Raw genomic sequence first — 16,265 nt, forward strand, 5'->3', positions numbered from 1 at the left:
TTTGTAATAAAAGAACTAATGTATAAGTATGTTATAAATAATGTTTATTAAAAAATTATACATACAATACATAACCATTAAGCTTCCTTCAATCATACAAAAAGCACTTGTAAATTATTTAGAATTAATGTGCTTAACACTCTGACAATATGAAACATCAATGTTTTTTGAAATTTTTTAATAATTTTTCATATTTACTTTTACTTGAGTACCATAAAGCAAATGGAATGGCCAATGATGGTAAAGTCATAACTGCAAATGCTGCCCAATCAATCTACAGAAAAGTTTACAGATTCATTGTTTACTTCATTTTTCATTTAAAAGTATCTTTAATTTTCATAAAGTGTTTCTCATGTCAACTTACCACATGAGAAGAAAACTGCTTATCATAATCTCTGAATGCTACAATAAAGCCTTCTCCAGGCTCACTGCTAACTGCAACTTGTAATCTTGGAGCATCTTCTTTACGGCGGTATAAAACTTCAGCAGATGTAAAATTGAAATAGCCAGCTTTACGTGGCCTCACAACAACTGTGTGGCTAACATTTGTATAAGGTGGAACTCTATCAATTCTTGCATTTAGCTCACCGCTTACATGAGTAAAATGATCAGGATGGAAAGAATTATCAGTAATTTCGACTTCTAAAGCTGCTACATTGCCGATATTGTATATTGTGTACTGTAATAAATTAATTAATTGTTCATAATCAATCAACATGAGTTATTAGAAAAGTTGATGTAACATATACCTTAACTACAATATCCATATTTTCTACAAGATATTTATTAAGAATAGATTTAGACACTAATAATCTAGCATACTCTTCTTCCTCTTCTACTGCATAGGTAGTAAGAAGTAAAGCAGCTATAGCTGCAAAAAGTAGTTGATGTTTCATCCTGAAAAAATGTATAATAATTTAGATTTTTTATTGAAAATAGAAATTTAAATATTCTGTAAAAGTTAAATACAAATTAAGTTACAAATTTCATTGATATATGAACAATATTTTTAAATTGTCTTAAGGAATAGAATATTCAAACTGAAAAGTATACATAGATCGAAAATTTCAATTTATCAATGAAAATATTTTATAATTCAAAATCTGAACACATTAAATTTAATATTATATGTATATTTTACTTTCTGACACATTTACAAATAATTAGCATTTACTTACTTAAGCTTTCGTAACTTCGGTTAATATCTTACTTTCAGACTAAGTAGAAGCGAATACGTCCTAACAGTACTACATTTAAGAAATGCCGATATTCCAACATGCATTATGTCGCTGCCAAGTGCCACGTTTCTGTGAAGCCTGGTGACTGGTAAGGTGGGTAACATATTGCCTTGTACACGAATAATTTCCGGTCGGTGGTAAGCATCCGTTGCTTTGGTTTAATGGCGGCGGAAACAAATTTTTGTATTAAATGTAGATTGGCGTATTTCGCTGACATTGTAATTAAAACTTAACTTACCCTAGCTTTTTTAAAAACAAAAACTTACTTTTATATGAACAATAAATATCAATCATGATAAGCTACGAACATCATAACCTACTCCAAGCATAAAAATTAATATTTAGATGTTTACAGTATTCATCCAAACGAATATTTAAACATAGCAATTAGGTTCAAAAAAGTGAACAAAAATTTAACATTTGTTAATGAGAACAACAATACAAGAATACATTTTAAGCAATGGCTGCTAAGGTGTATCAATCAGATCAAGAATTAGAAATAAAAGTGAAAAAAGGTAATACGAAGAATGAATATGTATAGTTTAGGCAGTATGTATGAAAACCATTAATTGTGTAATCCATATTTTACAGCTACTGAACGGATTTCTGAAAATATGCATATTGTTGCTAATGAGCCATCTTTAGCATTTTATCGTTTACAAGAACATGTAAGGAAAGCTCTACCACCTATGGTAGAAAAACGAGTAGAAATACTAGTTCTTCAGCAACAATTAATTGGTAGGTGCTATGATGTTGAATATGCTGTTAGTGCTATCAAATCAATGAATGGTGCTGATAAAAGTTTTGAGAATACATTAGAACTTATCAAAAATGCCATATTTTTTAAACAACAATTAAAATATGAAGAGCAACGTCGTCAGAAAAAGGATGGAAATAGAGACTCAGTATATAAAAGACTTTCTGCTCATATTCCTACCTTAGACCATTTACCAGATGATATATCTGATGTTGTTAGAGAAACAGCAAACAGAGTTGAATCTATGATGAATCATGCAAGACATTCTAGTGATGTGCAAAAATCAAGTACTCATAACTAAATAAACACCTCAAATTTATTATACTATATAAGATTGTTAATTGTTTAATATTGTAAATATGATTTCAATACTTTTTATTTAATAAGATCATGTATATACATATATTAAGATTAATAAATTAAAATATATAAGTATAATCTCTAAAGTTTTGATATCAATATTGTTTGAATATATAAACTTTTTATTCATACAACTACTGGTATAAATTTTAAAGAAATATTTTTTTATCGACTTGTGATAGATCTAGGATTAGGAATTTTGAGTGTTTTTAAGTATGTAGATTAAGTGTGGCTTGAAAACATGAGGCTATTCGTGTATGCACATGTATTTTTTTCCAGTTTCTCTTATCTAGCTGTAATATGTTTTGATATGAAGTGTATAGCATGCGTTTTTGTGTGTTGTATGTACATATGTATTATACAATAGTAGTGAGTAAATACATATATAGAACTCCTCACTCACACACTAGGTTACATACTATCACTTACCAGTCTTGTCGAATCGTTATTCGTTTGGTGAGTAGGTTAGATACAGTTGGAATACTTGAAGTTGGATTGGAAATTTGAAAATAGAATAGTTGGGGTAACTCGTGACAGTGATCGCGGATACGATTGTTTTTACTTTTATAATAAAGATTATACTATTATACGTTGTATACATCTGAATATATTAATGGCCAATGGTATAATTGTTACTTTTCCAAAATCTACAGCTGTTATTAATTTGTAAATATTATACAGAAAAGCTTATCCAAGTATTGTATAAAACAGACTAATTAAAAAGTTGAGAACATTTGTAGCAAAATTTTCCAAAAGTGAAAAATATGGGATGACTGCCATAAAATATTATAGAAATTATTCATGTAATTTCATGTAGAAAAATAATTTTTTACGTATAGTTACAAGATAATTCACGGAATGTGGAAAAATGTGATTTCACCTACTTGTTGTTTAATGTCGAAATTTATCTGTCGACATAATTGTCATGGAAAATCACGACGTTCATATTACTTATGGACAAGTTTCACGAGATGTAGAAGAATTGTCAATAGTCCATGATGTTCAAGCAAAACATCATATAGATCATAATAAGAAGCGTGAAGAAGTTACAGTATTGACATGTGATACTAAAGGAGGTTTATTTAATCCTCGAGCTTTATTATTTCTTACATTATGGTATATCTTTAGTGGATGTACTTTATTTTTAAATAAATATATCCTTTCATACATGCAAGGGGACCCAGCTATTCTAGGTGAAAAAGATTTTTTAATATTATAAATTAAGCCTAAATTTGTTATTGTGTAATATTTGTTTAAACACAGGGGCATGTCAAATGCTAATGACAACAGTGTGTGGTTTTATTCAAATGTACTTCCCTTGTGGCATGTATAAGGCAAGTTCCAGACTAATGAAACCACCAGGTTTCTATAAACACATGACATTAGTTGGATGTACAAGGTTCACAACCGTAGTTCTAGGATTAGTATCATTGAACCATGTAGCTGTGAGTTTCACTGAAACTATAAAAAGTAGTGCACCACTCTTTACTGTCCTTATTAGCAGATATTTATTAGGTACGAACTTTGATTTTAAGTTTTTGAAAGAAAGTATTTTAAAACATACAGTTTACCGACATAGAATTTATTTAAAATTATTACCTTGTGATAAATTACATTTACAGGAGAACATACTGGGCTTTATGTGAATTTATCATTAATTCCAGTCATGGGTGGTTTAGCTTTATGCTCTGCAAATGAACTTAGTTTTGATCTCAGGGGATTTATTGCAGCAATGGCTACAAATGTAACTGAGTGTTTACAAAATGTTTATTCAAAAATGTTAATAAGTGGTGATAATTTTAAATACACGTAAGTATAATCTTGACATGTTTTTATTAGTTATAAATTGTTTTGTATTGAGCTTGACTTAACTAGCTCAAAATTATAGACCAGCAGAACTACAATTTTACACCAGTCTAGCATCAATTGTGGTACAAATACCAGTGTCAATTTTATTAGTAAATTTACCAGCTCTGGAACATTCCTTAAATTTGAAGCTGCTCACAGCATACCTCCTTAATGGAGTATTCTTCCATTTTCAAAGTATCACAGCATATGTACTTATGGATTATGTCAGTCCTGTGACACACAGGTAATCATAGAATATATTCAGAATACTTTTTATAACAATTTCTTTTTACCTTGTCTCAAAAAATACATTTTAAGTTTATGTTTAATGAGAAATATTTTTGTTATTATAGCGTTGCTAATACAGCAAAAAGAGCATTTTTAATTTGGCTTTCTGTACTGTTATTTAACAATCCAATAACAGGATTGTCAGCATTGGGAACTTCTTTGGTAATTGCTGGTGTGCTTCTATATAATCGTGCACAAGAATATGATAGACTTAAAAGTACAACTCCTCGGATGTTATCAAAAGTTAATTTACAATAATATAGTTTTAGTTCAAGAATCATTTAGGTGTATATATTTATACATCATTATTTTACATACTTATTATATGGTGAATAATAAAGATTTTTTAAATTATTGAAATTCATTTCTAAGATTTTCGCAGCATTTATTTTTATTACTCCTGATTGAAAAATATATGCATTGATTGAACAAATTTCTCTTCGGTATGCTTATTTGTTTTCTTTATTTATTGTCAACAATTTAATAATTGACATTTTGATTCATTGGCAAGCCTTAAGAGCTTGATCAAGATCATCTATTAGATCCTTTTCTGATTCTAGACCAACAGACAAGCGAATTAGCTGATTTGTTATTCCCAGCTTTTCTCTTGCTTCTTCAGGTACGGATGCATGCGTCATAATGCTCCTAAAATGATTGTGATTATAATTTTAAACTTATGTATAGCTTTTAATTTACTTACGGTAATTCAGCAAGAGACTCATAGCCACCAAGGGATTCTGCTAATGTAAATAATTTTAACGATTTTAAGAATTTTTGGGAATCTCCTTTAAGATAAAATGAAACCATTCCACTATGTCCAGATGACTGTTTCAAAGCAAGCTTATATTGTGGATGAGATGGCAAATCTTAAATGAATAAATATTATTAAGATATGTACAACATTGTTGCTAATTATTATTAAAAGCTTTTGCTACATAAATGTTTTTATAGATACATAGTTAAAGGAAGCAGTAATATGACCTTTAACTTATGTATTTAAATATAGATTGTTATTTTGAAGCCTTGTCTTACAAAGAAATATATATATGTCGGAGATGATAGGTTGAGAAGTGATTGGTTGGGGGAATATAGTGGGGGGTAGTTGGGCTATGGTGGAGATAGCAGTAATATGTTGAAAAGAACGAGTGAGCGTTAGGTTCAACGAGATGTAAACAAATCGGAGTTAGTAATGTAAAGTGGGATAGTAAAAAAACAAGACGTGGAAGGGAGGGCGGAAGTATGATGCGGAGTAAATTAAGTGACAGTTTTCACGGTGGGAACCGGAAAAGACGGAAGTATTCGGGCGGCGGTTAGAAAAATTTAAGTGTTCTCCGATATATATATTAGCTTTCTAATTATTTTTTACCAATACACAGCTATTTAAAATATAAGAGTTGTTAAATAAATGTCAAATAATTAGTAATGATACTTACAAGGGTGCATTACTTTTTCAACTAAAGCATGTTTTTCTAAAAACTTTGCTATAGCTAATCCATTTTTCATATGCTGTTGCATTCTAAGTTCCAATGTTTTCAAGCTGCGATTGACCATTGCACAATCAAAAGGAGATGGTACAATTCCCATGGCTATAAAAGCATCATAATTTATAATTATATCTTACAATTATAAAAAATATATACCATTCTGAAGGAATCCAATTTTAGCTGCAAGATCATCATTGTTAGTAATTGCTGCTCCCATTATTATATCTGAATGGCCATTCATGTACTTAGTTAAAGAGTATACAACTATGTCAGCACCAAGGTTTAATGGTAACTAATACATAAATATAATCAAAAAATGTTTTTTATTTCATTAAAACAAATTTTTGTCACTTATGATTAATTTAAAGTATCATACCTGAAAATAGCTGGTGAGGAATGTATTATCCACCACAACAATAATGCTTGAATTAATTTTTTTTATAGCTTCTGTAGCTTCTTTAATGTCTACTAATTTTAATAATGGATTTGTAGGGCTTTCCAGCCACACCATCTAAAACCGATAGCAAGCTATATATAATGTTTTATTACTTGGCAAATATATTTGTATCTTAATAATTTATCAAATGATAAAAATAGGAGTTTTGAGATAGCTGCATATTAATTAAATTGATATGAATATTGGATAAAACAACAAACCTTAGTATTAGGATTTATACCATTTAGTATGTTCTTTATATCAGTTGCATCAACAAATGTAACTGCTATATTTTGTTTTGACAAGCATTTTTGAAAATAACGGTTTGTGCCTCCATAAATATCATCACCAGATACTATATGATCCTCAGAATCCAACAAACATGTTATAACTGTGCTCGCACCTAATCCAGATGAAAAAACAAATCCATGTTTCCCATCTTCTAGTGCACTCAAGCAGGTTTCTAAAACTTTTCTTGTAGGATTTCCACTTCTGCCATATTCAAAGCCCTACAAAATTGATTGGTATAAAGACAAGATTTGATTCCAATATTTAAATTTTCTTATATATTCTCCAATACGTAATATATATATATTACTCTGTGTTCTGCAGGGGCATCTTGCCGAAATGTAGTAGACATTACTATGGGGGGAATTACTGAGCAATGCGTCCATTGCAAAGGATCTTGTCCAGCATGAATAGCTCTGGTAGAAAATCCTTCAGAATTTGATGCCATAATCTAATATAAATGATTTATCATTCAGTTAATTTTAAAATAAATCTCAGCCATTAATTATTCAAGCCTTGTTATCATTTGATTTACAATTGTAAAAATCAATGATAACGCTTTTAAATATATTAGAAAAAATACTTGCAGTTGTTGGAGTTTAATATAAGCTATAAAATGTGAATAGCGGATAATGAATACTTGAATATCTAAGTCAAATTATTGGAGTGAGAAAAATAATCGGGTTCTTGCGTCACACGTGACTTATAACACTCAAGAGAGAAATGAGCTGAAAATGTCGAAGTCTTCGTCGTTAAATTCTTTATAATATCGTAATCGCCATTGTATCGAGGGAGGAATATTAATATCTGCAGTTAAATAAATATGCTGAAATGATAAACCCGCGCACACTTATTCAACAATCCTGAATTCAACTCCACTCAGTCCACTCCACTCCACGTCCACCGTCCACGTGATGTGTCAATTCTAACATTCGTAATTTTTTTTCCTTCTGGTTTATTAGCTTGCGTTCGGAAACACCGCTCGAGTGGTATGTATTTCCGAATTTCGAGCGTATACATATGTATACATATGTATACTACTTCTACATTAGGTTTGAGGCAAACTCTCATTGGTCCATTGCATTGTGTCCAATGTCCATATATTGCTTTCCAATTTTTATACATATCTATGTATACATATACATACATTTATGTATGTGAACTGGGACTGGGCCCTGCGCCCTGGGCGCCCTGGGCCCTGGGTAACCTGGGTTAGCTGGAGCCATGCTTGAACTCAAGTTCCGCTTATTATTACCTTTTTCCGAGTTTTAATTGCCTTGCCTTCGATAGAAGGAATTGACACAAAATTTTACTTGCTCCATATTTAAGAGTTCTTCCGAACACTCGCTAATTAAAATTAATGCCTTTGTCTTCTGCATTTTCCAAATTTAAGATTTTTGTTTTTATTTAAAAAATAATACAATAAAATAACTAAATTACTAAGAACTTAGCTTAAATTTATGCGCTCGTGATAAACCACTTTAAAGAGCTGTCAACCACTGTCAAGTGTCAACTATTTGTAGTTGGACACTTGGACAGGAATCAGGCAGAGTGGACAAAATTACAATGTGTGCTTATACTTTTTACACTTAGTTTGAGATAGGGTTTGTTCATTTTCACTACACTAGCAAACTGGTGCAATTTTAATTGAAAAAAAAAACATATGTATACATACATTATTTTCTCAATCTAATAAAATCTAATTTATTGCACTTGTGCAACACTACAGGGAAGATGAACAATGAACAGACCTGTTATTGCGCAATATCTGTGCGCATAAGCCTACGGCACACTATGGCCCGATTCCACAAGACATGTTTAAACTGGATTAAGTTAATTATGCTATATTCTATGTGACATAAAATATAGCAAAATTAACTTAATCCAGTTTAAACAAGTCTTGTGGAATCGGGCCTATGCTGGATTTCGTGTTGTTAGAATGCTTGCTAGAATTGTGAAGACCAATAATGATTCAGTTGTGAATTAAATATAATAATCTCATTGGTCCTCACAAATCTAGCAAGCATTCTAGCACGAATGACGAAATCCAGCATAGTGTGCCGTAGGCTTAATACCAGGCGGCGCGGCAGGCACTAGGCAAGGCAGTAGGCAGGCAGAGGCAGTCGCTCGGGCTCGACCCGACGTCGACGCTCAGCAATACTCAGCACTAGCACAGCGAGAATATGTCGATTAGTCATTAGTGAATGTTGAATTGAGTCAACTGTTTAGTCAACTAACGAAGTTTGTAACCTCTGTTATTATTACAACTGACTGACTTTTTATTTAATCATACATTTGTAGGTTTGTTTTTTTCACTATACTACTGTACTAATGCAATAAGTTAAAATGAGAAAACATACTTATCTTATTTCAACTAATTGCACCAATTCATTAGTGCATCGAGAAAGATAAAACTCTATTTCTATTTCATGTAAAATTTTGTAGTTAACTAACCTAATTGAATTACATTTCAATTAATATTCTTATTATTATGTCCTTAAATTAGATTTTACTTTCCCAGGTGATCTTCTGAGACATTTAAATTGATTATAGTGTTAAAAATAATTGGTCTGTACATATTTAAAGCAAAATGAGTATTGTTACAAGAAGAAAGCGCAGAAAGTTAACCTCAAGTGAAATGTTATTAACTCCAGTAATTGATATAATTGATTTGACTGAAGATTCACCACAGAATAAAGCTACAAGGAATAAATGCCAAAGATCAGAAATGTCTACTAATGTACCAAGACAGCCTACAACTTTACAGGAATCTATTATAATGTAAGTCATATCCTCATTGGTGTACTTTCAGACAGTATTTTATATAAGTATTTGTTTACAATCTAATAAGAATTAATTTTCTTCAGAGATGATTATCTTCAAAATCAAAATGAGAATATAGACAATAATATTGCTGTAAGGACTACAAGTGAAATTATCAATTTGGATGAAACAGGCCCAGCAAATGATAATAATAACCCAAAAGGTTTTTTGAATGATTCCATTAATAAAAAAGTAACACCTTTAACTTGTCCAATATGCTTAGATGAACTGTCTAGTAAATGCGAGCCAAAATCCACTAAATGTGGTCATATTTATTGCAAGCATTGCTTAGAAACAATTGTTAAAGAAAAGAAAAAGTGTCCCTTGTGTAAGAAGGCTATTAATTTAAAATCCTGCATACGTCTTTATTTTTAAACATATTTAGTATATTGTATTAAACATTAATAATTTGATATTTTTAATTCTAAGATCAAAAGAAAGAGCCTTTGTTGTAGTACAAGATGCTTTTCCTTCTTTGCTATAAAGTACATTAGGCATTATTAAACTTATTATAAAAACAATTGAGTGTCAGTTTAATATGCAATATATTGCATATTTTGTTTTTTTTTTACATAATTGTATTTTCTATTAACAATACATTTAATTCTGGGCTCAAGTAATTATTTAAAGAGATGAAAGTTATATTGTTATACTGCCTATGAACTTTTGCAAATGTAAAGTATCATATAATCTACATTTACTTAAGTTTAATTAGAACTTTCATTAAAGTTTGATGATTTGACTTCATTCATTTTATTAATAGATAAAAATAATAATAATGTTAAACTATCCATTACAAAGTAACTATCAAAATTTTGTATTAAAAATATATTCTACAAATTAAATTTATGTGTAGAGATAACATGTCATTTTATTCTTAATGCAAAAATAAGTATTTCTAAATATAAACAAAATGTACTTTTGATTCTGATTTAATAGTTTATAGATAAATGCATGACTTCAATTAGAATTAAAATAAGAAAGAGCAGATAATTTACAATTTTTGTTTATTTTCAAATTTGTATAAAATAAAGAATATATAATTAAGAAAAAAACCTTTTGATTGATTTCAAAACAAAATATTTGCTTATGACAATAATTTTTTATTTGTACTTTAAAAAAAAGTTGAGTGGATTGAACCACCTAGCATAAAGAATTCTTTTAGAAAGGTTAAAGTTCCATTTTTTATATATACATATATGTATATGGCAATCAAAAGCAATTCTTAACCTCTTTAGGAGAATTGCTGTAACTGTTCTCAGACATTAGGGACCTTCAAAAAGAACTTATTTTTACTTTTATAAAATAAAGTTCGGAAAAAAATATTTTATTATCTGGGTTATGTATTGATAGAAATTCTTATTTTAATGATAAGCGTACATTCAACGTCAAAACTTTTAATATATTCCATTAGTTTTTAAATAAAGTATTTCTTTAGATTTTTAAACTCCATTGTCCATTTAATGTTGCAAACGCTTATAATATTATATTTCATGTGACACGTATCAAATATTTCGAGCCTTTCAGCCTTAAGTGGAAAACGCCCAAAAAAGTTAAAGCCATTTTTTTATAAATATCACGTATTTAGATGAAAAATACTATATAGATATCTATCTTTACTGCTATTTGTATTTTGCGCGTGAATGTGTTTGACATTAGAATTTCGAAATCTTATAGGCAATTGGTGCAACGATGCTCGATATCCGTCAGAGACAAGCCATTGGCGGATTTTATTTTTGCCACGCCTACTTGGAGTGTTATGGCGGTGCAGCAGAATACTAAAGACAGCAGTACAGTACAGTAGTACAGTATGTATTGCGGTGGAAAAACTGCATCTCGCGATGTGGTCGATTTTTGCTTTAATTTTATGCTATAATTGGTTCATCGGCGCGAATTCCAGCAACCTAAGCCGATAAGTTTTTGTCATTCTAAAAGTCTAACGTGGAATCTCTAACGCCGATCAATTCGTTATTGAAGAATTATAACTTCTCTTTAAGATTATATACATTGTGTCATTGACTTGAAGCAAGTGTCAAAATCAAATCTGGTTTGTCTGCTTTGGGCCAACAAGGAAATTATTGTGAACGATAAAACTGCCCTTCATTTGTTATAAATAATGATGTTGCGGATGTGTTAATTGACACAAAAATACTGGTCATCGTCTAGTCAAGAGCAGGCATTAAATCACTCATAGTTCTCCTTGCGAGAGAAGTGATAATAACAAGATGTACGTGACGCTACTGCTTTGTTTTCTTTTTTGTATGTCCATACATGTATACCTTTTCTGTCACCCATATCATTTTACGTAGACGATTCTTCAACCAACCGGACAAAAGAAATACCTGCGCTTCGCTTCATTTTTCAAATATGCACAGATAATTCGCCAGACTAGCGGACTTTGCTCAATTGTTAAACATTCATAGCATGTATCATTAAAAAATCACCACACTATCATACCACACTCCAGCTCTGTTCTTTGATGCTTGTACACATACACGTAACAGACTTCATACATATTTTCATCCAGCAACAAACGTTTTATTTTTAAATAATTAATATTATATTAACATATTATACTAAACAGGTTTCTTTCGATGTTATTTTTCTTTATTTTTCTAATCACTAAATAGGTTTAATATATAGAGAAAAGAAAGTAAAGGAAACAATTTCTTTTTCAGGCTACAACATATTACAATTCTTAAGAACATATAACAACAAATGCTGGTCCACCCTGTGGTAATAATTTTATGGCCCCAATTTCAACATGATAATATTTGAGAATATGCAGAAATTAATTAGGGTAACTCAGTTTAAATATTCTTGTCACTGATATACCGAGTATCTTTTGTGGTCAGAGAGTGATGCCGGTACATCAGATAAATGTAAATCCGCCTGACTGGCAACCACCTCTTCCACTTGGTCCGTCTACTAATAACAGCCCTGCCAGTGGGGAAAATTTACCAGAATGGACACAGAGGGTAATAATAGTTACTTTTAGAATATTTATTTTCATATTGCCTGTCAATGTCAATTAACTTTGTTTCAATGAAATGGTAAACATTATGTATATTAAAGAAAAAAGTTGAAACTTTCTGCTTACTCTAATCTGTAGTCTATTATTATAATGTATAGTTGCTTAGAGAAAATATCATAGTATCAAAAACCTGAAATGTTCCAAAAATAAAACTTTAGAGGATGATCTACTTAGCCTTAGCCAAGTCTTGTTTGAATGAATGCACAGAACAAAGTTTGTTTGTATAATTTCTGGTGATATTTATAAAATTTGTTGTTTCAATACATAAAATGTTACTTATGATGCAATAATTAATGTTACCTGTTGTATCTGTTAAATAATGATTACCAGAACAATTTAGTTGCTAGACAAGTTATATACAAAATGCTATTTAATAATATTATAATAATTTTAGGAATCGGCATATGCAGTAGTTGTTCCAATCCTGCCTGATCATTGTCATTCTTCTGTAAGCACATTGTCTTCAAGTAATCATGATATTTGCCGGTAAATATGTTTTGTTAAAAATTAAGGTTGGCTTAGGAATATAAAAAATAAGTTTTATTTAATGTTATCTTTTGGTCTTTCTACTAAAGGATATGTCATTGCGAGGGTGAAGAAGGTGCTCCTTTATTAGCACCTTGCTATTGCAGTGGCAGTTTGCGCTATGTACATCAAGTTTGTCTTCAGCAATGGATAAAAGCTTCAGATACAAAGGCATGCGAATTGTGTAAATTCACCTTTATTATGCATGCTAAAACAAAACCATTCTGTGAGGTAAGTAGTGATGATTATTACTGAGTAATGCATCTAACATATCCCAGAGCATAGATGCGCACATTTAAGACAATGTTACCTTAATACCCATAAGAAATGTCCATTTTTAAAACAATGCATTCTTGAAGTTGTTTTCTACTTATGTTTAAATTGAATTTATACAAAAAATTGTTATCCTTAGAGTAATGAATATAGATTACTTTTCACATCTAACTTTGGGCTGTTATAAGTATTTACTGTACACAATGTCTGTCAGATAAAATAATCCAGTCTATAGATATATAATTTGGTTTATCTTTATAATTAGATGAGAAACCAATTTTTTTATATACTAGCTTTCTAAGTGCAAATCAAAAGATGCTTTAAAGATGTCTTATACAAAGAAATGACATCCCCCCTATGGTACTATAAAGTTAAATAAGTATTTTAAGTTCGTGGTCTGAGTTGTTTTGTTTGACAGAAGCTAAATAATGAAAAGACAAAATAACTATATATTTTTTTTCATCTCATTGTTTCAATAAATATATAGTGGGAGAAATTAGAAATGTCTGCTCAAGAAGTACGTAAACTATGGTGCGCAGTAGCATTTCATGCAGTTGCTGCATTATGCGTAGCATGGTCATTATATGTGTTAGTCGAACGTTCTGTAGAGGAAGCCCGACGAGGCTTTGCAGACTGGTCATTCTGGACGAAAATAATTGTCGTTGTGATTGGTTCAACTGGAGGCATAGTTTTTATGTATATTCAGTGTAAGGCATATATAACTCTTTGCAGAAAGTGGCGAGCATTTAACAGGTATATTAAAATTATACAGATTAAAATAATTTGTAAATTGTTTAAACAAATGTGTGTAAGAATTTTTTGTCAAATGTTTTAGAGTAATATTTATTCAAAATGCTCCGGAGAAAGTGGTGCTTCCCCCTTCACCTACAGACTCGCTAAGAGAAGTAACGTTACCTCTAAAGGATCCAGCTGCCTCAATGCCGGAGCTCAATCGTAACTTATTACCCCGTACCATAGATCCTTCATGTGCCTCGCAAATAGTGAAGCCAGATTCTGCCGCGCCTCCGCAAAGACATGACGCTCAATTAAAGCTTTATGTTTTCGATAAATTGTCCTCTTCCGAGGATAATCTATAATCTCATTAAAATCTTCTAAGTTTACCTCAAAGCGTTTCGTCTTGATGAAAATCATTTCAACTAACGATTTGAACGAGCAGCGTGATGACCAAACAAGCGATGATGTCAGATTCTAAAAAGCCAGTGCTAGTATGCCAAAATTCCAAATATATTCTACGAATTTTGAATATTGGGAGACTACGCATGATTTTTACAAAGAAACAATTAATAGAATCTAGTTTTGTCGCGTTTCGACAAAAATTCATTCAAGGTATAATATATGTATGTATATTTTCAAGAAAGAGGGATACTCGGGTCACGTGCTTAATTAGCCATATGCCCTATTTCTCGTTAGAGAATGCAATTTTTCAAACTAAAACGTTTCAAGTCTCGATTAAAAGCATTCGTTCTGATTCCGATCGAATGGTAAAGAAGATAAAGTGAGAGATCGTAAGATCAAATTTTTAGTATTTTAATTCGTCACGAGTGATGTAGTTTGTGATAAGAAAAAGAAACTCGGAATTGATAGTCATTTTTGTTGGAAACATTTTTACTACGCATTATTTTCAGTTTTCGGACAAGGCTAAATCCTGTAGCGTAACAAAAGCCGTTAAACTCAAAATGAATTAGAGATTTTGGAATCTAATCATTCATAAAATGGCGCATCGTCCTTCCTTTGGAAGGATATTTAATTGAATCTGTAGTACTTCAGTGCTTACATTGACAACGGGGTAGTTAAAAGTGTTGGCTAACACCAACTCTTTCCCAACAAGTGTGTACATAATTATTGTATCTGTGATTTATTAAATAAACTTTAACATATATTTAAACTGTTATTTTCTATTTATTAATAAATATAACAAAAAGATCATTAATTTTGGCTGAATATATTGTTTGATATAATATACTATATAGTATACATATATAAAATGTTAAAAAAGCCCTGGACTCCAGAAATAACTAAAGAATAAGGCGTCTTTAATAAAGGTGTTTTATACAAATTTGCAGGGATTATATGTATTAATTTATTTACCGGCCTCATAAATTCGATCTAATCTTTATAAGATAATACATGAAGGTGACCTTAAATTTTTTAATTCTTTTTTTTTTCGAAAATACTTTTGTTAAAATTATATCATTTTTGGGTTTAAATGAAGATTCCTTATTGGCTCTGTCTAGTGATATTCGAAGTTTTAGCAGTTCTAACGCGCAGAGCATTTGAAGATGTATGGTGTCCCTTGATGCATTTAGGAACCACGTTATAGGGCCGATCATCTTCAATAACTCAAGACGAAAAAGAACAAGTTAACTTAAAGTTTTTGGATTAAAAAACTTTAAATAATAAAATTTAAAGTTTTTTTTTAATAAAAAATGTATGCTAATATTGCTAACTGGCACTTTAACGTTTTGAGTTATTAATGGTAAGGGGCTCTATATGTTATAACGCGGTTTCTAAATGCATCGAGGGACGCCATACATGTCGATCAGTGCATACATATGTATATGTATACTATCAGAGTGGAAAATAGATTGGTGTGTTTCAGTTAACTTTACTCGCTTGTACTTTCCACACCAAATTTATAAACTATACACTAACAATTCGTTTGTTCCTTTTCCCTGCACTATCGAACTAGTGCAATTAGTTGAAATAAGGCAAACATATCTCCATTCTAATTTATTGCACTAGTGTAACAAACAACGAAAAATAACAGACCTAATAAGAAAACAACAATTTTCCTACCTACATATATATATATATATATATATATATATATATATATAATTCTATCACTAGAGCCGAACCATACATGAATATATTTTCTGCAAAATAGAAG

At 30.6% G+C, this 16,265-nt stretch overlaps 6 protein-coding genes across 9 annotated transcripts; 4 read left to right on the forward strand and 2 right to left on the reverse strand.

The window, feature by feature from the left end:
* Positions 1-27: 27 nt before the first annotated feature.
* On the reverse strand, positions 28-1,330 carry SsRbeta (signal sequence receptor beta). The gene is made up of 4 exons (XM_066744690.1): positions 1,179-1,330; positions 750-897; positions 365-679; positions 28-274 (listed from the first exon to the last, which is right to left on the reverse strand). The coding sequence occupies exons 2-4, from the start codon at positions 894-896 to the stop codon at positions 158-160; spliced, it is 579 nt and encodes a 192-aa protein (XP_066600787.1). The 5' UTR covers position 897; positions 1,179-1,330; the 3' UTR covers positions 28-157.
* A 189-nt stretch (positions 1,331-1,519) lies between these two features.
* LOC136784173 (BLOC-1-related complex subunit 8 homolog) lies at positions 1,520-2,671 on the forward strand. The gene is made up of 2 exons (XM_066744691.1): positions 1,520-1,753; positions 1,830-2,671. Exons 1-2 carry the CDS (start codon positions 1,699-1,701, stop codon positions 2,294-2,296), a joined length of 522 nt encoding a protein of 173 aa, XP_066600788.1. The 5' UTR covers positions 1,520-1,698; the 3' UTR covers positions 2,297-2,671.
* Positions 2,672-2,788: 117 nt separating this feature from the next.
* Positions 2,789-4,749, forward strand: LOC136784171 (solute carrier family 35 member E2B-like). Its single transcript, XM_066744689.1, has 5 exons — positions 2,789-3,548; positions 3,619-3,870; positions 3,978-4,164; positions 4,244-4,447; positions 4,557-4,749. Exons 1-5 carry the CDS (start codon positions 3,281-3,283, stop codon positions 4,747-4,749), a joined length of 1,104 nt encoding a protein of 367 aa, XP_066600786.1. The 5' UTR covers positions 2,789-3,280.
* Positions 4,750-4,988: 239 nt separating this feature from the next.
* Cth (Cystathionine gamma-lyase) lies at positions 4,989-7,681 on the reverse strand. Its single transcript, XM_066744688.1, has 8 exons — positions 7,287-7,681; positions 7,010-7,150; positions 6,633-6,920; positions 6,352-6,486; positions 6,132-6,267; positions 5,925-6,077; positions 5,192-5,357; positions 4,989-5,136 (listed from the first exon to the last, which is right to left on the reverse strand). The coding sequence occupies exons 2-8, from the start codon at positions 7,145-7,147 to the stop codon at positions 4,992-4,994; spliced, it is 1,161 nt and encodes a 386-aa protein (XP_066600785.1). The 5' UTR covers positions 7,148-7,150; positions 7,287-7,681; the 3' UTR covers positions 4,989-4,991.
* Positions 7,682-8,611: 930 nt separating this feature from the next.
* On the forward strand, positions 8,612-10,499 carry LOC136784211 (peroxisome biogenesis factor 10-like). 3 transcript variants are annotated; one of them, XM_066744750.1, is made up of 3 exons: positions 8,612-8,996; positions 9,221-9,480; positions 9,567-10,499. In XM_066744750.1, the coding sequence occupies exons 2-3, from the start codon at positions 9,290-9,292 to the stop codon at positions 9,895-9,897; spliced, it is 522 nt and encodes a 173-aa protein (XP_066600847.1). In that variant the 5' UTR covers positions 8,612-8,996; positions 9,221-9,289; the 3' UTR covers positions 9,898-10,499. The 3 variants fall into 3 exon arrangements, with proteins under 3 accessions (XP_066600847.1, XP_066600848.1, XP_066600846.1); XM_066744751.1 differs by having other exon boundaries at positions 8,612-8,940; XM_066744749.1 differs by having other exon boundaries at positions 8,612-9,000; positions 9,567-10,498.
* A 777-nt stretch (positions 10,500-11,276) lies between these two features.
* Positions 11,277-15,267, forward strand: LOC136784198 (E3 ubiquitin-protein ligase MARCHF8). 2 transcript variants are annotated; one of them, XM_066744724.1, is made up of 7 exons: positions 11,277-11,749; positions 12,201-12,258; positions 12,378-12,500; positions 12,951-13,042; positions 13,132-13,312; positions 13,842-14,107; positions 14,190-15,267. In XM_066744724.1, the coding sequence occupies exons 2-7, from the start codon at positions 12,241-12,243 to the stop codon at positions 14,449-14,451; spliced, it is 942 nt and encodes a 313-aa protein (XP_066600821.1). In that variant the 5' UTR covers positions 11,277-11,749; positions 12,201-12,240; the 3' UTR covers positions 14,452-15,267. The 2 variants fall into 2 exon arrangements, with proteins under 2 accessions (XP_066600821.1, XP_066600822.1); XM_066744725.1 differs by lacking the exon at positions 11,277-11,749 and adding an exon at positions 12,088-12,106 and having other exon boundaries at positions 12,201-12,500.
* Positions 15,268-16,265: the final 998 nt, after the last annotated feature.

This window comes from Prorops nasuta, unplaced genomic scaffold (genome assembly GCF_024137725.1).
Source record: "Prorops nasuta isolate Cenicafe-Biocafe unplaced genomic scaffold, Cenicafe_Pnas_1.2 PNAS00050, whole genome shotgun sequence".
NCBI classification, from domain to species: domain Eukaryota; kingdom Metazoa; phylum Arthropoda; class Insecta; order Hymenoptera; family Bethylidae; genus Prorops; species Prorops nasuta.